At 43.6% G+C, this 24,425-nt stretch overlaps 1 protein-coding gene across 1 annotated transcript in view; it reads right to left on the bottom strand.

The window, feature by feature from the left end:
- dre4 (SPT16 homolog, facilitates chromatin remodeling subunit dre4) overlaps positions 1-24,425 on the bottom strand; it is a 124,799-nt gene that overhangs the window by 94,917 nt on the left and 5,457 nt on the right. Inside the window, exons 3-4 of the mRNA XM_037427774.2 lie at positions 11,253-11,417; positions 9,236-9,295 (exon numbers count right to left, since the gene is read on the bottom strand). Coding sequence (XP_037283671.1) covers positions 9,236-9,295; positions 11,253-11,417 — 225 coding nt within the window. The remainder of the gene's footprint in view (positions 1-9,235; positions 9,296-11,252; positions 11,418-24,425) is intronic.

Here is a 24,425-nt window from a genome sequence, read left to right as displayed (position 1 = left end):
GAACCCGGGTCCACTGGGTGCCAGCCCAGTATTCTACCTTGTGGCTTGTTGGCAAACTTGCCTTAGGCAGGCTTGATGTTGGGAAAGCAATCACATTAACAGGACTTGTAAAGCATTTTAAAAACAGTGAAAAAACAACCAGTCGAACAATGCGAATAGCATAACAAGTGTGCCGTCCAATGCTCCAACCCATTACAAAAGCTTGTTCTTGTTCCCCTATTAAGGGGAGATGCTACTCGAAAAACGATTTTCTTTAATAAGAGTCTGAATTTACACAAATTGGCATGCTAATAGAGTTTTTTCTCCTCTTTTCAAATATGTCATTTATTTTCATGTAGATTGCTTGGTTTTCTTTCTGCAGGTCAGATACTGCAAAATTATGGCCATTGTTATGCAACAATTCTGACCTATAAAAATTTGAGATAAAGCATGCAGATATAGCTGACTATGATCCTTTGGAACTGTAGAGTGCAAAAAACTATATAAATTTTGTGTGTAAAAAGGTGAAATACAATGATAAGATAGAAAAATTTACTATGGCTCTAGTTGCCAAGGGCTTTCAATGTTATGTAATTTTTGAAAAACATAATCAAGCAACACTCACAATCTGAATAGATATTTGCACTCTATGGGCCTTCATCATGCTATGTGCAAAATTTCATAGAGGTATGACAATTCTAAGTATACGAACTAGCGTGTATAAGAAGCACAGATCACACAAAACTGCAAAAGGAGAAAAACGCATTTGAAAGTTTGAAACCTTTTTTTTTTTTTATCAGAGAGTTGTTAGAAATGCATAATCTTTGGCCATAATGTTCAACAGAACTTTGAAAAGCACTGCAAGTTACTAGAACTGTCCTGCAACATAGGTTGTGCCCTCACGGTCCTTGCGAGCACTCTCTTCAAGCCGTGCCCTTTTCACTCCACGACGACGGTGGGCCCTTGCTTCTGCTGTCAGACGCTCGGACATTCTCTTGATGCGCCTCGCATCGCGGGAATCACTGAAAGTAACTAGATCTCTAGATGGCAGTATGTTGAGCTCTTCCAGGATGTGCTCGAAAGTAGCATGACCCTTGTTGAACCACAGGATTGCCATAGCTGCGGCAGTCTCGACAACCGTTCGGGAGACAAACTTAGTCTTGGGGCAAAGTAGCCAAATTTTCCTGTTCAGGGATTCCGATGCGTTCTGGGTTTTCCCTTTGATGCATCGAGCAAGGAGCTTCTCATCCGTTAGCCGCTTATAAATGGGCAAAACAGCCAATCCCTGTGCTTTAGTCAGGAGAGGTGTGTGGCGTGGTGCAGGTTCACCAAGTGCTTCAGCGCGTTGATGTTTGCACCACGACTCTGTTCCTGCAGGGCAAAACTTGTGGCTGCCAGCATTGTCAGTAGAGCATGAGTGGAAGTAGGAAGCCCATACTGCAATGTACATATCCCGTACACTCCCCCTGTTGCTTGTTATGGCAATCTGATAGTATGTTTGGAGCTTCTGAATGGCTGGCTCTTTCATTTTCTGCCCTCGTGGTAATGGCACATGCAGCTTCCGTAGCGCGGTGCCAAGTCTCTTGGCCACATGATTAGTGCAGTCTTCTTTTTCTATATTCACAGCACCATAGACTTTTGACTCTGCAACTGCACTATATACTTTGCTGCCACTGTCACTCAAGAATGTCATGAAATGCAGTGGGGTGTCATAAGTCAATGTTCTCTGCCAAATGTGCATTGCAGCCTCCGTTTCCATGGCATGGGAGGAACAGTCTGCATTTTTTTCACAGACTGGGCCATGGAGTGCCTGCCACACTTCCTCGTCTGGGCCCATATCCTTGTGCCTACAGCATGTCAGGCAGTAATTTGATATGACCTCGAAGTCTAAGCAGAGGCCAGTATCTAAGGAGATAACTGTGCCAATCCCGTTGTGGCTTTTGTGGCCCCTCTTCTGCCAAGTGCCGTCGAACATAACAGCCACATCAGTTTCGCCTGCTACTTCTTTCGTCAACTCTTCGGATCGGCGCAAGTTTTCCCTCACAGCTGCCATGGCAGCGGTGTGCACCTTCTTTGCTATCGAAAAAAATCCTCGGTGGTGCATTGGCTTTGGGAGTCCAATAATGGAGCAAAATCTCGACAATTGCTCATGCCCAATGCCGACAGCGCGTGCAGCCACCACCGCCTTCACATTTACAGCGAAACTATCTCAGGAGCTCCCACTGTCGTACCGTTGGCTCACTCGGCTGCTGCCGTCCGCCGTAACACGCAGTGACGTATAGGAGCACGAAAGAACAGTCGCTGAGCATTCGCTGTTTTCGCAATGAAGTTCGAGGAGCGACGAAAGTCTCTTGCGCTTTTCTGCCGGCTCCCGAACGGCAAGTTTTTGAATACCGCAAGCAGGGCATGCCGCACCCGCCACAAGTGCCGTCAGCAAGAGGGTGTCGCACAAAACTGTCGTAGCACAAACATCATCGCGCTGTCTTTCGTCTTTTTCGAAAAAGCCAAGCTTCTTTTCCGAAGCACTGACGAAAGAAAGCGCAGCGTCAATCCCTTCATCGCAGCCACTGTCGCTCGCGCACTCGTCGATGCCGCCGTTAAGCCTAGCACACGTAGGCGCGTTCTCGTTCGTCGCCGTCGTTCGGGGCGCCTTACGCCGCCTTCCCTTGAACTTGTGCTTTGTTCGAAACTTCTGCGGTCTCACGTTGCACTTTTTCGGGCTTGTCATTGCGGAAATATGCGTAGACGCGCAGAAATGCAGACGGACCAAATGCCGATGGCCGCCACCAACACAGCTGACAATGACTCGGTAGCCAATGGCGATGCGGCTTAGGGCGCCGCGCGTTTCAAACAGCTCAAACCACGTGATAAAAAGGCCTCGTTTATTTTTTTTTGCCCACAAACGAAACTGGCGGTCGTCGGAGCTGTAAGAAGAAAGCCGGACGCAACTTTCCCAACCGATTGCGATGGCGAGCGGCACTGCGATGGGGAGCAGCGCGCAGTCAAAGATGGCCAATATCGGCGCAAATTCACGAAATTTTGAGCCACCGCGATGCCTTCATACACATTTTTTTGCATTTTGCGGTTCGAATTTAGTTTTGAAATTTTCTCAGATGAAAGAAGAAGGTTTGAAGATTACAATGCAATAAAAATCAGAAATACGAGAAATTTCGCTAAAAACGCGATTTTTCGACTCGCATCTCCCTTTAACAGTGCCGCATACACACTTCAGCCATAATTCCTCATCGTTGTCAGCCACTGCATGAATTGGCACAAAATTCCTTGCAAGTGTTTAGGGGATACCACGCTCCACAGAAGAATGACAAAAATAGTATAGCGAATGCCGGCCTACTACCCAAAAGTTTATAATTAATGCCCTAGTGGGTATCAAGCAAGTGTGTTTGCAGTAGTTACCCAATGAGTGTTTGTAAAAGGCTTAGAAAGGCCGCTCTTCAAGCTTTCGCTGTGACTGTGCTGTGCCTTCCGCGCAGGCCTGACGTTTTTTTTTTTTTTTGCATTCGTTTGGTTGGCACAGCAGGGCTGCAAAAGTTGACTTTTCAACATTTGCAAATTTAAGGGGTTGACAATTTACATCCCTGCTGCACGACTCAATTTTCGGAATGGCGTGATTGCCGGTCCGACAAACCTTTGCACATTCGCAGTCCCTGGGGAATGCCTCGATCCATAAGGGGGCAACACTGTCGTTACGCCATTTTGAAGGTCCGTTCGTACACGCCGCCCTGCTGTTGATGCTTCGGCAAGCAGAAGGTGTTCTGGAGGCGTCTAGACATTCAAGTTGCCGTAGATCTCCGACACAAGTGTAGAGAGTTTTTTGTGCGTGCGATGAGCATGCGGACTTTCAAAATGGCGACACCAACACAAGTGATTATCACGGTTGACGTAAAGTGCATACTCCCTATATGGCGTGCATATGCATTCCTTTGCCGACTTACGGTACATAGGCAGTTTATGGTGTAATAGAAAAGTAATGTGACCAGCACTGCACAAGCTTGCACGTTTTCCTTAATCTATGCGTCCTCACAGTCAATGATACTGTTGCGTGTACCAGAGCGTCTCAACCTCAAGAAATTGTCATTTTCTTTTCAAAATATGAAAACACCACGTTTGGTGTTGCTTTGGTGCAGAATAGTGAACATGTAGCAAGATGTATCAGGATTTGTCTTATGGCGCAGCTATCGCATCACTGAGACATGGACTGAACTGATGACGTGATGCAGAGGGTTCTTTCTCTTATTTTGCTCTATGTGCACGCTAGTGCAGTCATTCTTCCTTTCACAAGTATCTATGCGTGAAATTTTTACCATATAAAGAACTGCTAGTTCACACTCGCACTGTGTACTATGTGCTAGAACAGCACGTTAAGAGTGTCAATAAAATGCAGGTTTAGCTATTGGTCCTTTATGCATAAATCTAATTTGTGCTACATGAAATTTCCAGTAATGGGAGGCTTAGTATTTATCTTATAAACAAGTTCTCTAACACGAACTGTTGCTGCGGTCAAGAAACAGAACCAATACCAGCATGCTGGACTATCATGCTTTTTAATTAATATCCCACTCTCTACTACATAATTTGAAACTTTAATAACCTGGTGATTGTATAGGGAGACTTAAAGGGGCCCTGCAACACTTTTTCAGCATGGTCAAAAAATGATGCCGATCGGTTGCAGAGGCTCCCAACAACACGAGAGCCAAATATTATAGCGCAGCACACGGCCTGGAATTCACAATCAATTATCAAAGTCAGCTACAAATTGCTTTGTCTTCTCTCGACAAATCACAGAATATGCCCAAAAAGAACAGGCAGCAAGCCTATCTATCAGCGATTGACTGATTTGAACATGGGACGCACGCTCGTTACAGAGATCGCCGCGGGAGGCCGCTACTTGTCCACGTGCGCGCTCGCGATCACACTTAAAAAGTTGGCATTTTAAGAAAAAACAAAAAAAGCTCAAGGTCACGAGGCACGCATGACATTTTTCTGTGGCCCTGCCATCCCTCCCTACTTAGCTTTCAGCACTTTCGTCGGGACGAGAGAAAAGAGAATGCAATTGCAGCATGCGACAAAACTTTGTAACTCCACTCAAACTGGACGTATTCTTAAAATTTTAGCCTCGTTGAATTTGTGAGGCAATAAGATTTTCCCGTGATTTCTTTCCACGGTTAATTGAAAAAGTGTTTCAAGGCCCCTTTAATCAGGTACCCTTGTATGAACTTCTACAGAAGTGTATAGGTATTAGCACAAATAACACTACATTATTATTGTTTTTTTTCCTTGCAAAACAAGCAAACTATAACAAAATGGCTTCATGAAGTGCTACTTTCTACAATAAACGGAATCTGTAAAATAACAAAATGCCATCAAAAAACTTGCAGTTGCATTAAGTATTACTGTTCTCTAGCTTGGACCACAAAGGTTAGAGCCCATATTACTACACTTAACAGTGGATAGCTGTCAGGTTCCACAAAGATTAGAGCCCATATTACTACACTTAGCAGTGCATAGCTGTCAGGTTCAAGGATTCTGGATCTAGGAGATTTCAGCCATGGAGGGTGCAGGGGATATGCCCCCCTTCCACTACCATTTGGTTTTCCAAAAAAAAAAATCGCAAGAAAAAAAAGGGGGGATAGCAGTATCTTGAAAACAGCCCCTTAAATATTGGCAATGCACAATCTTATTATCCCTTATAAACAATGTAGGAGGGGTGTTCCAACTACAGCAGAATCTCGTTGATACATACAAATCTGGAGCAGGATCAAAAATATTCTTTGTATAATGAAAAAAAAAAAAAAAAAAAACTAGCAAAATTATTTTCCAAATCACGATATATACAGAAGACATTCCTCTAGATCAAAAGAACTTGCGTACATTTTTTCTGGGATACACACAACCAACTAAAAAGTGTAGTCATAAGCAAAGATCAACATGAACACTGAACACTTCATGCCTTTTTTACACCTTTTACAGTTTTATTACAACTCTTAAGACTTATTTTACACCTATATACCGCTGTGTTAGCCGCATACCTTAGGAGCTCATAGTCGCTATCAATGATCACGTTGCAACGACAATGGTTTCGCTCGCGAAAGTTGCAGCAAATGGTAGTTCTGTTCTTAATTCAAGTGTGTTGGCACGGCATGTACTCTGAAATAAGTAACCTGTTGCTATTTATCACAGCATGTGCCGTGGCTTAGCCAGCAGCATTAGCAAAATAGAGCGTCGCTTTGAACGTGTGTGTACTTCAAGAGTTACGTCAGTTCTATCATTGCCATACATGATCGTGTCAAGAGTGACAGCAGTTTCGTTGGCCAAGCGTCCATCAGAAACTTCCAGCACTTGTTCTTGGCTTTCGCTTGACTAATTTGGTACCGAAGTTCCTATCACCCGGCGCGACGTGCCAATGTGTTCAGAACATGCAAACTTTGGCCCAGTGGACACTGAAAATTCAAAAATTCTTATCAGCGAGATTCTACTGTATGTTTGCACCAATGCTTCTTAATTCATTTAAATTGCGATAAATGCGATAGGCCAAAAGTTGTGCAGAAAGCCTTGATTGGGTTGGGTTGAACAATGCGGCCAGATCATGCACATAAATTTCGATTTCCATAAGACTTTCCTGCCAACCCTACAAAAAAAAAAAGAAAAAACAGAATCCTAAAATCTTTCAGATAATTTCAGATTCAGACATTTGGCAGGTATAACAATGCAATCTAGCAGTTTGGTCACGTAGTACCAAAAAGGTTACGCTGAATGGGCCAGTCTAAATTGCCTAACAGGGTTGCGTCTAGCAAATACTTGAACAACAAAGCACTCACCAAGATACTCCAATATGACATCAAATTAGTGGTAACTTAACCCTTTGGGGCCCACTGTCAGGCCACTATCAACAACTCAACTGCAGTCGCTTGTGAACGTACAAAGCTCAACAAGCAGTTTCATATCCGATTCCTATGCGCGTTTTCCCATTGCATTATGCGTCATCCCTAAACAAGAACTAAATAATAAACTTCTTTGACTTGAGTTTTGATTTCTCCAGTTTCACACCAGAAGGGACAAAAAGTGGGTAAAGGTGTTCCGCCCCCTTTTTTTCCAAAAAAAAGACAGCCAGAACAACAACACATGGTCAGCACAAATCATGCGATTTTTACACAAATGTAGCGGGATCAGTGATGCTACTGGTTTAGGCTGCTTTGGAGCAGCTTTTGGAGCAGACAAAAACGCATTTTGGAGCAGTAAAACTGGCTTTCGGAGCAGATATTACTAGAGACAATTTAAGGATTGTGTCGAGCCAACGCCTCCTGAAAAAATTATGCCTGGAACGTGAGCCGCGAACGCGCTGCTTTACCCTCCGATATTACCCTCCTCCTTCGCTACGGAGGCGAGCGTCTCCGACGGCTGCCCTCAGCGAACACAGCACTGCTCTCACAGTTGCCTCCGGGGACCCGTAATGTCACGTGTAGGAGCAGTACGGTAATGCCACGTGACTGAGCAGTACGGAGGCGAGCGATCTCACACTGCGGCCGGTCGAAACAGGCGACAGGAGGCATGGCCTCCGAGATTACGTGCTAGCAGGAGGCTCCCAATTGCAAAGAGGGCGACGTTCCACGCATAGTTTTTCTAGGAGGCGTTGGTCGAGCTGATGTTTTGACAAGCGACAAGACAGCCAAGACAGAGAATTTAGCATCTCCTCCATTGATGATGAAGACAGCTTGGAAATGAACACCATGAGTGCTTGCCTTATTCAGTACAGTCGGCATCCAATTTCTCGGATGCCCGAATTTCCAGACATGCCTGATTTCCCAGACTCATCTGTGGCACCGTCAAGTTCCCCATAGAGACAATGTATTAAAAAGACAAACTCCTAACGTTTATCACGTTTGCCATCAGATTTTCCGGGGTTTTTTTACCGCTAACGCAGACAAAGACAAACTCCTAACGTTTATCACGGTTGCCGTCAGATTTTCCGGGTTTTTTTTACCGCCAACTGCAGACATTAAGTCACTATCAGCGCCGATATTTTGGTTGTTTTTTTTCGAACCCTTGAACTCACTGCGCTGCGGCTGCCGTACCCTCGAAACCAAAAATTCTGCAATCCAGTGCACGCTAATCCGTTGCCAGCCATAGCTAAGGCCGCATGGTGCTGTGCAGTCTGTGGTCAGACAGTGGGAAAAGCTACGCTGTTGACATATGGTCTGCCGTCGGCATGCTTGCAGACTCGTGGAAGGAAGTTATGCAACAGACTCTCCAGAACTGCTTTCGCCATAGGAGCTTTATACTGGACGCCGACACGGCCATCTTGCCCATAGTGGATAGCGTGTATGACGAACTTCCCCTCCCGAACGTTGCCTTCAACGATCTGCTCATTGCCGGTGTTTCGATTCCAGCTGAGTTAACCCTTGAGGGCTTCACCGACACTGACGAAGACCTCAAGCTGTGTGTGGAACAGACCGATGACGAAATCATACGTCAAGTTATGGAGGATTCGGACAACTCCGATACTGAGATTGAAGAGGCAGCACCTAAACAGCCAACGAGTTTGGAATTGGCGCAAGCACTGACACTGTCATCAATGCACAGCGACAGCCCGTGCAAAGCGGCTTCTTTTTTTGGCGCCTAAGTGATTACACATGGGGTATCGCCGGCCCGCATTAGATTTTTTTTTTCTTTCGGCTCTTTCCAGCGTCACGTAAATGATGCATTTGCAGAATCGCAATAAGAACCCTGTACTCCTGTCTCGAGCCTCTCCATCAGTCCTGTATCTCCACGCAGTACTGTATCTTACCCAGTGAAATAGCTGGAGGACACTTAGCCTACACAAATGAAGAAAGATGTGATGTCTGCAACTGTTTTATTTATAAAGTTTATATTTTCCATTAGCAGCAGGTAGCTGGTTTTCTATGTATGGTTTAGAAGTAAACTTTATCGAGTTGATCTGGCTGAGTATGTGGTACAAACATTTTTTCGACATCGACTAGCTATTTTTAGCACAAACAAATTTGAAATCGGCGAAAAATAAATAGGCACATTTAGTACAAAAACTTTGAAAAAAAATTGAGCACTAAAGGGATAAAGCAGCTCTTAATTCTCCTGTTTAATCACGCCACAAGAAAGCACTGAAAAATTACTAACTCCTGAAGCTCCCGAAGGGTGTTACAACTTTATAATGGAATCATTTCTTTATCTAACCAATTAACTCAATGGCTACCCATGAAAGCAGTGGTTGAAGCATACTCACATTACGGCTTTTCTTGATAGCTTCGATTAGCTTTTCAAAGTTGGCCTTGTCTTTGTCAGCCTGAAAAAAGTTCCAAATCGACCAACCTTACCATTACTGTGAGCATCGCTGTTGATTTTAAGCTAAAACAAACACAAAACAAAGAAAACATTTTCATTCAATGCATTTCAAGCTAACAAACCACTATGAACTGTGGCTGTCATTCATGAGAACAAGCTTGACACACAAGTATATAAACTTAATTCAGTAAGCAGGAGAGTAGACATTCCAGTGCAATTCACTGCAGTTTGAGCACACAAACTAGAATTAACATAAATTCACTGTTGATTTTCAAGCAAAGCTATAACAAGTACTCCTTTGTGACCGACCTCTTGTCCCCAATGTTAGAATGGCTCCGTCATTTCCTTACAGAAATTTCTTCAAACACACCAGTCGTTTCAAACACTGCCTGACACTTGTAAAAAAAAAACAATAATAATAAATCTGTCACAAAGGCCATTTAGGTAGACCTCAGTATAACTATACCTAATACTGGTGGCAACAGAATTGCATGTTATTTTTCACATGAGTCTACACAATTGTGAACAACATGCCATGGTGGTAAAAAAATTCAACAATCCACCTGAGGTACGAAAGTTGTAGAAACAGTGGTGGTCAGAAGTCAGAAAGAGTCCCGATTATCAAAAGGTCTTGGCATTTTGCAAGGTACTTGAGAACTTGTTTTTATTGAGAACTTCTGTGTGCGCTTTCTTCCTTAATGCTTAATCTGTCACTTCAAGAATAACTGACGATGAATCCAAGCATGCACTCAAAGAAACAGGTACCATTAAGTTGATATCCGCACTGGAAAAGCTTTCAACTGTCCACCAAAAGTAGTGTTCATAACACAGAGGGGGGGGATAAGGCAATTTCTTGAATATTTACATAGTTATCTGCTAGCAACAAGCATTCCAGGAAAGGTTTGAAGTTCTTGCCAAAACACCCAACACGTCCAAAGTCTCATTAAACATGGTTACTACTGCTTTCACCGAACCCGCCACAGTGACCTAATAGGTAAAGTGCTCAACTGCTCTCCCGCAGGTTGTGAGATCGAATTCCAGCCGTGGAAGCCCATTTTCAATGAGTGCTAAAATGCTTGAGGCCTGTGTACCTAGATTTGGGTGCACACTAAAGAACTTCAGATGGTCGAAATTTCCGAAATGCTCCATTGCGACGTCTCTTATAATCATATCACGGTTTTGGTACATTAAACCTCGAACAATTATTACTGCTTCACCAAAGCAACCATGTATTGTAAAATACTTCAAACAGAGGTGTCATAGAGAAACCTTAGTTAACAGGAATGCTTCATTTACTATTTATTATCTCAAGTGTTTACTGTCTCTTCCTTGACAAGAGTGCATAAAAATGGCAAAAGTATGTTGCGTCTCCAAACGAGGGCTCTGTATTGCAAAAAGGTGTAAAGGGCAATTAAAATTACAAGGAAAGCCAGTTCAAAGCCAAGTTGCTATGGCTCAATGAAGATAATGAGAATAGTTGTGCACTGCATCTTGTAAACATAACACAATATTGCTGATGACACATGATCAGTTCATATAAACTTTTCGATCACTTGTGCCGTGTGGAAATGGCCCCATGTCATGACCAAACACAAAATTGAGCTGCTCTCTCGCTATGACGTGTCACAACAATAATGTTTTTAAAATTAATTTTAAATGAGATATAGATTGTATATACAGTACATGCTTGAGAGAGCTACAGATATGACATGAGGAGACATCCAAAACCAAAGGTATCAATGGCAAAATTGGCACACCATGAAGTTGAACTCAAGAAAAGCTCAACTACAATGGTCTTAGTTTGCACTCGGCTAGGGCCATACAACTGAAATTTTTCATGTGTAAATCATAACATGCCCTTCAATTCCAGATGCCTTCCGAAAGATAAACAATGTAGCTTGGCACCCACAAGCACTGAACCAAATTCAACTACGTGGGAAGATTTATATATAACTTACCTTATCCCGAACAAGAAGGGTTATAGGTGGTGCTTGAGCCTCATTCTCTTTGCCAGACTCCAACTGCTTGAGAAACTCAACTTTTTTCTTGCTGGCCAGAAAGCATATGGCAGACTCGCAAAGCACCATGATGGTGTCAGTCAGCTCATACCCAAACAGCCATGTCTGAGATATGGAAAACATTGTGTGAGATTTCGCAGCATTTGTTCAACTCCCACATTGTAAATATCACCACTTTCTGCTAGAGGTATGTTGCCACACTTTTGAATATACCTTTAGATTTTGATCGTAAACTGAATGATTTGTGTGTGCCTAAAGAAGGGCTGTTTAAAATGACACTTAAAGAACATCAGTTATTAAACATTATTCAATTACAGAAATGACCCAAAATATGTCCATCACAGGAAAAGTGATAACTACTGTTCCTGAGAAATTAAACATTCTTGAAAATGGCTTGGCAGAAATGTAGCAGTACCTTGAAGCTGTGCTATAAAACAAAAATCTTAGCAATGTCGTCAATATTAAGTATAGTGCGGCTAAAAACTCTCAATATTGTGTAATTTAACATCGTTACATTTCAGTCAATACCTTATAACGTCAAAACTTATTATCGCTTGGTTTCAATTTTCCTAGTTCATTGCATAGATTTATGTTCCAGAAAGAAGCATGGCAAGTTTCATACAAAATGTTGCATCATAAGTCATGGCTTTCGTAAAAAAAAAAAAAAAAAACTAAGAATGATGTTCTTAGAAAAACAAGGAAGGAGTTTTTCAACATGTTAAAGGGAACCAGCACTGGAATTTCCACGACCACCCTGGCAGTGAGAGTGCATACTTCTCAGCTGATCCCGCAGACGAAAGTGGCGGCTGGTAGAGGCAGTGCGAGCGCGCATCGCCGTAACAAAACCAAAGGATACTGGCGGTACTGCTGAGTGTTCAAGTACAACAATATATAAAAAATGGGAGGAAGTATATAGGAAAGGGAGGACGTAGAAAGAGGAGGCGGTGTTGAATCCAAGCGATCAGGTGAGCAAAATTCTGGTCTCGCTCTCCTGACAGGCTCATTTCTAAACCGAATGGAGCTTATCTGCTATATTTATTCGATAGTGAAGACAGCCACAAGTAGAAACCAGGGCCAAACAAAACAGTCGAGCTTGAACGGCATTTTATACAACATACGGCATATAGATGAACTTTTTTTCTTATCTGGCCCACTGAGCGTAGAGTCGTGCCCTTCAGGACTAACAAAGTTTCTAAGTGTCCATCCATCTGACCACCACCACCACACCAAACTCCATTTGATGCCACCACCTGAAGTGAATGATACGATAGGCAGGCAGTCTTTTTTTTTTTTCTTTAAACAGTTGCATGTAAACGAAAGCTGCCTTGTCCACAAAATTTGTGCGGGGCCACGTTCACCTACGCCTCTGAGCTGTTATAAAAGATACTCTCGCGGTGAAAACTCGACGCCGAGATGCCTAGTCTTAACTTAATTTCTGAAAAAGAAAGGGTTCTTGCTACAAACAAAGCAGCGGACTACTAGATGCTTAGCTTTCTGAAGTCAGCCGACGCGGTAAACGTTTTTCTCACTAGCGGCCGTGGCTAATTAACATAGGAATTTATGCCTAGCTATAGAAGTATCAAATGTCTTCTATTTTTACTTGTTTCGCTCGACTAACACACAGTTTCAGTTTTCCCGCTTGCCTGTGTTGGCCTAAAATGAAGATGCCTGTTCAACATTCATAATTGCTAGGCTTTCATGTGCCAAACGAGATATCATTTTGAGATACGCTGTAGTGTGCATATCAAGATTGTGACCGCTTGGAGTGATTCAATGCGCACATATATCTTGGTTCACGTGTGTTCCTTTTAAATTTCACACCCATCGAAGTGCAGCCGCCGTGGTCGCTAATCTATTGCGCGCCCTCAAGAATAGCAGCACGACACCATGCATACTATGCTGCCACGGTGGTTTGTTTGATCAACGTCCCCGTGCATACATACGGCGGACAGGGCGTACAAACAATGTCAGAAAAAAAATTGATGCAGCTACCACTTACTCAGACCTGCCAAGCACTGGGACACAGAATTAGGAAGACCCTGCCCGGGGGGAGGGGGCTTTTTATTTTTTTGAACAAAAAAAGCGCACCTTTTGGAAGGACAGGGTCTCCAGGCTTTTCAACTGAACTACCTCTGCATTAGGCAGAGCAGGGTCTGTCAGGGAAAACTTGTGTCGCATGTAGTCGCACACTGTCACAAAGTAGTGCCGAACTGCCTCGAAGAGTTCCTGTTGTTTCTTGGGCTTTAGCTTGTCTTATTTTTGAACAAAGGTGGTGGTCGCTGACTTAGCCCTCCTCAAGAAGGCTTCCGTGTAGGTCTGGTTGTAGCAATTTCCAGCCTGGTCACACTTCGCAAGGAGAACATGTCCGAGAGTTTTGTCGGAGATGGACGACCGAAATTCAGTTCTTGTTTTCCTCACAAGGCTGAAGAGAAGCTCACACTCGGCATTGCTGTGTGGAATTGACAAAATTCCAAGCATCACCTCAGCAATTCGGCTGAACTTCAACCTTCCATCTGCAGTTCTCAGCTGTGACACCATTCTCCACTGGGCATCCACTCCTTCTTGTAGAATATGGGGAGGAAGATCCTGAGCCTGCAACTTGGAACACTCTACCTCCAGTGCGTTGACCGCTTCCATTTTCGACTCTCCCGGTTGGAGAGGTAGCATCGCTGAAAAAGAGTCCACAAAAAAGCGAACCTTTCGGAAGGACATGGTGTCCAGGGTTTTTCAGCTGAACTACCTCTGCATTAAGCAGAGCAGGGTCTGTCGGGGGAAACTTGTGTCGCATGTAGTCGCACACTAAAACAAAGTAGTGCTGAACTGCCTCGAAGAACTCCTGTTCCTCACTGGGCTTTAGCTTGTCTACCACAGTCCTAGTTTCCTGTCCAATGATGAGGTCCTCGTCCCCTTTCTGTGCCTCCCTGCTATGGTAGTCCAAGTTGAGCAGCTCTCGGCTTCGTTTCAGCCACGATGGGTTTACAAATCTTGAGAAAATGCCTCGAAGAAGTTCCAAGAGAAGCGGCCGTAGCACGTGGATCTGGGGAGCTTGTGCTTGCAAGGAGAGGTTTGCTTTCTCGAAAATGGGAATAATATTCTGCAAGAAGAGACAATATGCTCGGTTGGTTTCCAGGCTGAGGAAAACAAAAAGCCGTTCTTCACGTGTTGGGCAGTGCTGGTTAGTCTTCTGTGTGCAGGAAACCTTGGCTTACTTCGCTGGCACTGAAGGAGCCTGTGTCAAGTTCTTTCTTTTCGTTTTGCACTGATCAGGCTTTTCTGCTAGAGCTGTTGCTTGCTTTGCTGCTGCCTTTGGGATCTGGTATCAGTCCAGAAAGCTGGGACTCTTTTTGCCCTTCACTTCGTGCAAGAAGAAGCTCAACAGAGGCTTCCACTGATCCAGGAGCCTGGTCAAGCATTTCCCAAGAGATAGCCATAGAGTTGGGACATGTTTCAAGATTTTTCTGAAGTCTGCATCATGAATTTCCTCAAACTGCCTCAAGGCCTCCTTCCTCTTAGCACTCTTTTCCAGGTAATAAAATATATCGACAAGAACTTCGTCCACTTTTGCTGGAAGGCACACTGCTCCCTTCTCAGCTGCCAAGTTTATTAAGTGGCATGCACACCTGATTTTAATCAAATTTTCTTGGACTTCCGTCAGCACCGCTGCCACGCCATTTTTTTTACCAAGCATCACGTTGGCGTTGTCGGAACAAAACGCTGCACAGTTCATGACCGGTATATGAAACGACGCGAGAGCCTCCAGAATTAAGTTGCCTATGTTGCGACCACTTGCTTGTCCCGTCAACGTACACAAAGAAAGTAGTCGACTCTCAACTAAGCCAGACTCCCCCACGTATGCCACCACGATGGGGTACAACTGCGAGTGGCTATCATTACTGCCGTCGATGGCAACCGAGAAAACTTTTTGCTTCAAGGAACTCACTATGCGCTCCTGAGTATGGTTTGCCATCTCGCCAACAATTGCACTTGTCTTGGTTCTCGCACAGCCGTACCGCTTTGCGACATCCGAAGTAGGGAACATCTTTCGTAGCAGGGGAATTACGTGGTCAGAGACTGTCAATGGAAGGTTATGTTCCAGCAGAAACCCAGTGAAGAGACATTCTGCTCGGATCACGTCACTATCAGAGTTCCGCTTTGAAAAAAACTGTCCCAGCTGCTGCTGCTTTTCTTGGCATTGCACGTGACTTACGTGTTTCTTGGATGAATTGTGAGCGACAACTTCGGTTTTGCCTCCGTGAGAAACGCTGATGTCGCAGCCACATACCGCGCACAACGCAAAATGCTTGCCGTTCCTTGATTCCACGATGCAGGGGAATTCGGATGTGTATTGCTTCAAAAACACCTGTAAGTACTGTTTTCGCTCCCGCTCTTTACTAAGAGCCATGGCTGACAGCAAACCAAGACATCAACACCACTGCTCCGAAGCACGCCAACTCAACCGCTAACAAAGCACAACATGGCGAACGTCGCAAGCTCGATCAACTGAGTGATGGCAATGGCAGTTGGTTTTGATTAGTCTCACCAAAGTTGCCAGACCAACAGTAAATTTTCTGCTAAAAACGGCTAAAAATTTTCGCAACTACGTTTTTGCACGCTTTCCGGAAGATTTTTGCGTCAACCGTACAACCGTACAAAGCGGTCAAAATTCGTACATTGTACGGGTAATCCGGAAGACTTGGTAGGTCTGCAAGTTACTCTGCTTTGGTTTTTCTTGAGCTTTACTGCAGATGTTTGCAGCGTGGTATCGTCACAGCATGGACTTATCAATGGGGGCATGTCAGCCAGCACTAGCATTAGCCCAGAACCCAGCACGCAACCAGAAAATGAGAACGAGGGAGCTGCCATTACGGCACAGTACTGTCCCTTCGATACTATATGCATAGACGCAGTCAGCATTGCAGGGCTTCTCTCAGTTTTGTTCGTGCTTTTTATACAAGAGAAGCCTTTGGACAAAGTTATTCTTCTAAATCACAGTGCAGTATTACTGGCGCAATGGCTGTTCGTTTCAAAATGAAGCAGGGCAGCGGCGTGCGCGCGTGCTCCCAGAGTGGTACACTGCGGCTGGTCGTCTCCACGCGAGCAGCTGAGCTGTGTTGCGACTCTCCGCCAGGTGCTCTTTTTCGGCGTACCACCTATCCAGCGCTGATCTCCCATAGAAATGATTGGAACATTGTTGGACGCTAGAAGCCACCAGGCTAAAAGCTGGCACCTTCAGCAGCTGCCTCAAGTTCACCTTTAGATAGTTTAGCAACTCCTATATTTTTTGAACTTGCTTTTTTTTGTCAGTCATTGACTGGTGGCTAGCGTTCAAGAGAGCAGAATTGCCACTCGTAGCTACTTTTTGCCAAATTGGTGAATTTGAGAGGCCTGTGGCGATCTACAATTAAGAATAGAGACATGGTGAATTTTTGGCAATTTTCAGCTAAGGTCTTGACTGAGTTATGCATACAACTCAGTGTCTTCAAAAGAAATGGGTTGCAACATATTTTCTAATTTTTGTAGAAGTAGAAGGCATTGAGTACGTCTATCCCGTTTCTCTTGTGTATCTCAATTCACCCATATCCTGTACACACTGACACTCTGGTGGGTCTGCCAGCAACCTCCCAGCAAAATTTAGGTCAGCGGATTGCTTCACGTGTTGCGAGGCACAGGCGTTATATTAAGTTTTTAAGGTGCTTTAAGCTTCTTTAATGTTTGCTTTTGAAGTGGATAGCTGACAGTTAGGCTGCGTGTTCAGACCACAGCACCAGTTAGGCTGCGTGTTCAGACCACAGCACCAACTGTGACCATCACTGCTGTAGTTTGGTATGTATAGAGTTTAAAGGGGCCCTGACACAAAATTTCATGGCCGACATAGCCTGTGGGGTTGATTCCCAGGATCATTCGTATATCATCTGCAAAATATCAACAGCGAATATAACTTGGAAGGTATTTTAAAGGAATTTTGAAGTTTGCGTGAGCCCTCGACTCCATAGTGCCATTGACAGCCTTGAAGGGGACCCTTAGGGGACCCCCTATTTCCTTCAAGCCACCACACTGCAGTCAACAAAACAAGTTATGATGACGTCATAGCCGCCATTTTTCTTTTGCCGCAGTCTATATTTCTCGGCGGCTGGTTGCGAGTGCATGGCCATGGCGCAGGCTTAGACATTTTTGTGAGGAGACATTGCTTCCCGCTATTTTGTAACTAAGTTGTTTGATTATTGGACACTATAATAAATATTCCCTGTAACATCAGACTTTTTGCCGATGATTGCCTCATTTATAACCCAATTAACAACACATCAGATGTTCAAAAACTTCAATTTGACCTTCATAAAATTGAAATCTGAGGCGAAACGTAGTTAATGTCCCTGAACGACAAAACGTCCCTAGTCTTTTTTTACTACCCGTCTGTTGCATACTTCATCAACAACACTCAAATTTCATGTGTAACCAAATACAAGTATCTAGGTGTCCATTTATTTTCCGATTTAACATGGTCTCTTCACATCACGCACATTACTAATGAAGCGAACCATGCCTGCGCTGAAGCCTTCATCTAGCTCCTACCCCTGTCAAACTACTCATCAGACACTAATCAGACCAAAACTTGAATACGCATGCGCTGTTTGGGACCCTCATCAGAGTAACAATACTTAAACATTTGAAACAGTGCAAAGCCGGGTGGCAAAATTTATCTTTTCAGAATATTCATATCAGTCGAGCGTAACCGAACTTAAATCTCGTGCTAACCTCGCCGCCCTTCATCACGCCATGTGTTGCTCATCTGTGCCTGTTTTTCATGTTCTATCATGGATCACCTCGTACTCCCATCATCAAGTCAGCCAATCGTCATTTAGACCACATAAATCACAGGAAAGCTGTTTACCTGCCAAGTGCTCACACTACTGCGCACCTTTCGTCCTTTCTTGTCAAGACCGCACAAGATTGGAATGGCCCTCCTCCTCACGTGCACCAATCCAGTATCATTAACTTCAAAGCAGCGATCGAACATCTACCCCATTAATACATTGTAACAGGCCACCCCCTCATGTGAAACCCCTTCATTAAAACCTTTGAGGTATTGTAAATAAATAAACATGATTCCACATCAATGAAATTCTCTAAATCTGCAGGAAGGCTATGCAGGCCGTCCCCTTCTAGTTGTAGCGACTGCTTTGCCCTGTATTTGCTACAATTGAAAACATCACAAGTTTTTGTTATGGCACTAGAATTCAAAAAGCTTTTGAAGCATGCATGCCCTTTCTCTGTGCTCTAACGATGAAGCGGCTGATGTGACTGGCAATGAAAAATGTTGATGTAATTGAGGGGCCATGGATGGTACTGTACTGAACAGCGTTATACATAATTTTATCACAACTAGACAACCTACACACATGTTGAGTGACGACCTTTTGACGAAATTTAATTGACTTTTAGCTCGTCATCCAACGAATTTCACCAGGAAAATCAGTGGCAACCCTGCAACAGAGTTCACTCCTTACTGAGGCAAGCTACAGTGCCGTAGTAGCCAGGGTCCACATTAGTCTGCCTTGAGATATTCAGCTTGTCACTACTTTCATAGCTGAACAGACATATACAATCTTATAGACCAAACAGTGTGCGAGCATACAATGAAGTCTTTAGGGGACACACTTCCAAAGCTTTCCCCACTGAAGCAATAATTCACGCTATGGCTTTTCCCACAGGCATGTTTCAGTATACACGGCCTTTTCTTTGTTCAGGATGCTTTCCCTCTCACTTTTGTTATTGTGTACCCATAACTGTCACTCAGTTGCAGGCACATCAGTTTTTCACACCATTTCAGCCTTTCTATCAGTCTGAACATCGCCATATCTTGTTATATTCTGTAGAACAACAATCTAGGACACCGAATCGACGAAAGATTTTGCTTCAAGATGTTAATACATGCTGGTGCAAATTGAGCACTGAGTCAATTCGTGTGCTCCTAAGTGGCAATTAGAACAATTTGAATAAAAATAGTTACAATTACCATTGCTCAATCTTATTAAGCTTTAGTATACTTCACCACACACAAACTAATTTATATGAAAGTTTCGTTTCCCCGAAATATCAGTTTGTTTCAGAGAGGTTTACCGGTAGTTGCGAAACCGAGCACAGCTTTCGAACATAACCAGATAGAGACGTCATTTTTGCTGCACCACAGTTGTCGAATGTCTGTACATTCATAAAATATAAAAAAAAAGCCAAGAGTGGCAACATATCATAGTAACACTGAAGCAAATTTCAGTTTCATATGTATGTTGCAGACTTCATTGCAGAAGTGCCTAATGCACCTTTCAGGCAAAATTTAGCTTTTCTTTTAACAAAACACTGGGAAGAAAAAAAAGTGATGAATTACAGCAAGCTACGAGTCAACATACAAGAATTAATGACCAGAATCTTTATACAGTTATCTTTTATTTAATTTCAATAAAAAATGTTCTCACGCTTCATCTATCTGCTACACCTTAGAATATAGAATGCCAAGATAAAGTTGCGCTGACAGCACAATGTGATGCAAAACTGTCCTGGCTACGATCAGTGCATTATTTTAAAATGCAAGATACAGCTCTGTATAGCACGTTGACTCCACACATGAAAGTGCTTACAGCTTTTCAGAGAACTCTATTATCTTGATCAGGTGCCTCCCTTCAGCAAGTCGAAATTAAAGGGAAAAGGTAAGAGTGGGAGGGAAGCCCTCTTCTAGACTGGCAACAAAATTTTAAGGGGCCCCCGCAACACTTTTCTAAGTAGCCATGGATTCAGTGAAGGAGCTTATTGCCCAAGAATCGATTGCCGCAAAAAGCTTTTTAGAGTTCGTCCAGTACGAGCGGAGTTGCAAAGATTTGACGCATTCTGCAATTGCTTCCTCTTTTCTCTTTTCCTGACAAAAGCATTAGAAGCTAAGCAGGGAGGGATGACACAGGAGAAGGAACATTTCTTCGAACAAACAGCTTTTCAGTGCAACTGCACACACATGCACGGATACGTCCCACCTCCACTATGAAGCGCGCCATACTCAAATCAGCCAATGACATAATACTTGGGCCAATGAAGCTATGATTTTTGAGAATATAGCATCATTTGTCGAGAGAGGAGACAACGATGTTAAGCTGACTGTGAGAATTCATTGTTAATTCTAAGCAGCGTACTGCACTATATTATTTAGCTTGTGTGTTTTCAGGAGCCTTAACTATCGATCGGCAGCGTTTTCTGACCACACTCAAAGGGTTGAAAATCGCACGGGCAAAGTTTTTTCAGCAGAAAAAAATGGGGCACATGAGAGCTTCCTCAGAAGTCTTCTCATTTATGGCATGGTGCGTTATGACCGATCACAAACATAACCACGGTGGCAACACAAACTGAAGAAAGCATAACATGGAAGCACCTCAGATGAGCAAATGCAACAGTCGTCATAGGTACCACATTGGAATACAGATATTCAAGTCTTTTGCTCTTTTTTTCTAGCTGAGAATGCAGCAAGAATCAAACTTGTTTCCAAATGATATGAAAGTGCAAAAATTTAAAAAAGCCATGACTAATTTTCAAGGAAAGTGGTGCAACTATAACAGACAAAACAGCAGGTGTGCATGGATAGCGCAGCACTATCAGAAGCTAGAAGAGCTGCATTTCTGGAACCCCTTGCATCTTGGGGCTACTAATGCAAGTATGCTTGAAAGATGCCCACTATGCCATAAATCATAATTTTTATGAACATTGGAAGCACTCACCATGCCAATATTCATTTTAAGAGCGAGGTACCCACTACACGTTTTCAAGGCATTATGTGCACTCAAGGGATGCAGTGGCTGAAAAAGTATGGCTGAACCCTTTGTAATAGGTTGTAAGAATTCAATGACCAATTCATTACACAATTCGCATTGTGTGACGCTTAGTTATTGACCTTTTCTGCTGAAAACTATTACACATGTTCATGCGGGTTCTTTCTGATATGATGCCTGAATAGGGTCTTCTTACAAGAGTTTTGAGCACCGGCATGGCTCTGTTGTAGATTACTGAATTATTTAGCGTGATAGCAGTTTCGGACACCAGCGGTGGAGGACGGCAGTGCCAAAAACAACCCTTGTCGCGTGCTGTGAAAACAAAAAATTGGGTTACAAGGACAAGCACAAAAGCACGCTTGTCCATCTTACCTTGCCTCTCCCTTTTTTTTTCGTTATTGCACCACTTTCTTAAAAATTATTCATGCACCAACTAGACCATAATGATGATGTATGGTGTTCAGTGGCACAAGGGCCATGGTTTAGCCAAAGAGCGCCAAGGCTGTAGTTAAGTGTACTGAATGGGTTTATGGTTCATGCAGTGGCTAAATAGAGAGACCTGAAAATTGAAGCTGTAAGTGGCTTAAGATACTATCTAGCATTTAAAATTTATGGTGGTGGCTATATTGGGGGAGGGGGTGCTATGAGTGTGAGCTTCAAGGTTCAATGTTCGGAAAAGTTCCAAATCCCAGCAATGCATTTTACTAAAACAATCTTTAACAGTTCAGTTAGTGACCAGCCATGTATTAGTGGCACCATAATGTCATACTACTCGGTGTTGTAATGCAGACAGAAGGCAACATAGACATAACATGAGACAAAACAATCATGTTCATAAAAAGATATGCTCTGCCTCAACCATGGTGTGTATATAATAGTCTATGTATGTTTAGCATAAATACGGCGAAGTTATAGCCCATAAATTGACTGGTAAAGAGTACTGCTACAAATTTACCTGACAAAATTGAAGTGACAGGCCCCAGTTTTACCTCCTTTAGCCATACAAGCTGATAATTTATTTCAGCTAACTCTGAGTTCTTTTCCTACCTCTCATGTCTCAAAAATATTTTGAAGTGATTCCCATTAAAGTGTTGCCACACAAGGTTTGATAATCATTATTAAAAGTGCTAAAGAGCTATACAAGAATAACTTGTGAGCAAGATTTGGTCAGTGAATCTGGCCCACATTTTATTCTAGTTAATGCAAATGCCACTGTTTATGCTGTCAATCAGATTTTTCAGAGCCATTTAGGTTGCAGCATGACTCATAAAAGCCAGACTAAGGATTTCTGAAACAGCTGACTTTTCAATTTTTGGCACCAAGAAGCCACTATAGTTATCAGAGTGTCGCACAGCCTTTAAAAGGCCACTCACCAGGCCCCATACAAATTTTAGTTAGAACGTAGAAGTTGTTGGGTGTCTGATGAGGAACATTTTGCCAAAAAAAAAAAATAAATAATTTTTTAATCGCTTCATTACGAGTTGAGTAAACTTTTTTTTGAAGTGGCAGAAAACGAGTATGAAAGAAGGCGAGCTCGAAACCCTTGCCGCTCCTCCGCGTACCCTTCCCAAGCCAAATCTCTTCCCTACCCTCTCCAGCATCCAACAAAGAGGTCACGTGCTCATGACGTGCCCGAACAAGCTTAACCCCCGTGCACGCGAGCGGAGTTTTTTTTTTTATTATCAGAGTTGTTTTGAGGTCTACTGTCCGGTTCTGCGGGATGGTTTGGAAATGCTGGATTAGACGCTGGAATAGATGAGCACAATGAGTGCACGAATGTGCAGCAGCGTTCCACGGCTGCCGTCTGCTCAATGTGCTGACTGCAGAACCGCGGGGACACGAATGCATGCGAAATGCCGGCACATTAGCCCCGCATCTCGTTGCGATTCGGAGGGAAAAAAAAATTAAAAATAAAAGGACGCTCACATTCGCTTATTGCATCTCATTATTTGTCTAGAGATTTATTAATCTCTTCAAGCAACAAATACATAAACTACGCATGTGCTAAATAATTTTCGCCATGTCAGTGCCACTGTTGGCAACGTCAGAGCTTTGTCATCTACGTAGAGGACCAACGTCACAGCATTGCAGTGTACGTAGGGCCATTCATACGCGCACGTCATGCCCTCATTCTCTGGGCGCGCGCCCATAAAAGAAAGGAGAAGCTGCGTTCATCTTGAAATTTGACCCATTTGAACAGCGCGTAGCATTGCAAATTTTGGCAGATGTGATGATGCATCTATGCATTGCGCTTGTCAGCACAAAATTGTCAAACCTGGTGAGTGGCCCTTTAACTCGTGCACTGATCCATTTTCATGGGTAGCAGCTCCCAAACTCGATACATAGCATATTACAGTGAAGCATACCAACAATTGAAAAGGCCCATTGTCACAGGACACAACATGTTTTCTTTAAATATATATGTGGCAATCTGCTGTCTTCTGTCACAGTCCACCAGAACATTGTTATTTTGTAGTTGCAATGAATACTAAATGCAATCTCGACGACATCTAACGTACTCACCGACTGTTGGTGACCATGATCACTCTGCCAAAAAGTTTAAGCGCACTTTTTAATTTGTGATGTGAACTACGCAGTGAGCCATGAAAATGAAAACTACATGTGTAACCTTATGAGACAGGAAGAGAGCAGAGTGGTTCAGGAGACAAATAAGAACATCATAGCTGAAATCGAGAAGAAATGGACATGGGTCGGGCACGTAGTCAGGATCATTGAGGATAACTGACTGAATTCCAAGAGAAAAGAAATGTGCAAAAGGAATACAGTAAAGCAGGAGGGCAGATGAGATGAGTTTGCAGGTATAACATGGCAGCAGAAAGCACAGGACTGGGTTGATTGGCGGAACATAGGAGGGGCCTTTGCCCTACAGTAGGTGTAATCGGGCTGCTCATGATGAATAGTGTGTCACAGTGTGCCGAAAAACATGCCCACTTTATAGCAAAGGCACAAAAATCACAGAATATCCACGGAGTGAATGATTATGAGTGGGGCAAAGCGTCCATCAGCCCGCCCGTGCTTCCGCCCGTCTGCGCAACCATCCGTCCGTCCATGTGTGCGTCCGTCCATCTTCTAGTCTGTCTGTCCGTACGTCCATCTAGTAACGCCATCTCGCATCCCCTCTGGCATATACCCGTTTCGTGCGTCCGTATATTCGTCCGTTCCTGTGCTAGTCTGTGTCTGTCCGTGCATCCACCTAGTGAACACTTCGAAGTACCGCCATCTTCTGTGGCACATACCCGCTCTAGAGAGGGTATGTGCCACCGGTGGCTATGTACAACGAAGGAAG

Source organism: Rhipicephalus microplus, chromosome X, assembly GCF_043290135.1.
Source record: "Rhipicephalus microplus isolate Deutch F79 chromosome X, USDA_Rmic, whole genome shotgun sequence".
Taxonomy (NCBI): domain Eukaryota; kingdom Metazoa; phylum Arthropoda; class Arachnida; order Ixodida; family Ixodidae; genus Rhipicephalus; species Rhipicephalus microplus.
The sequence above is the reverse complement of the archived record's forward strand: the minus strand, read 5'-3'. Positions and strand labels throughout refer to the sequence as shown.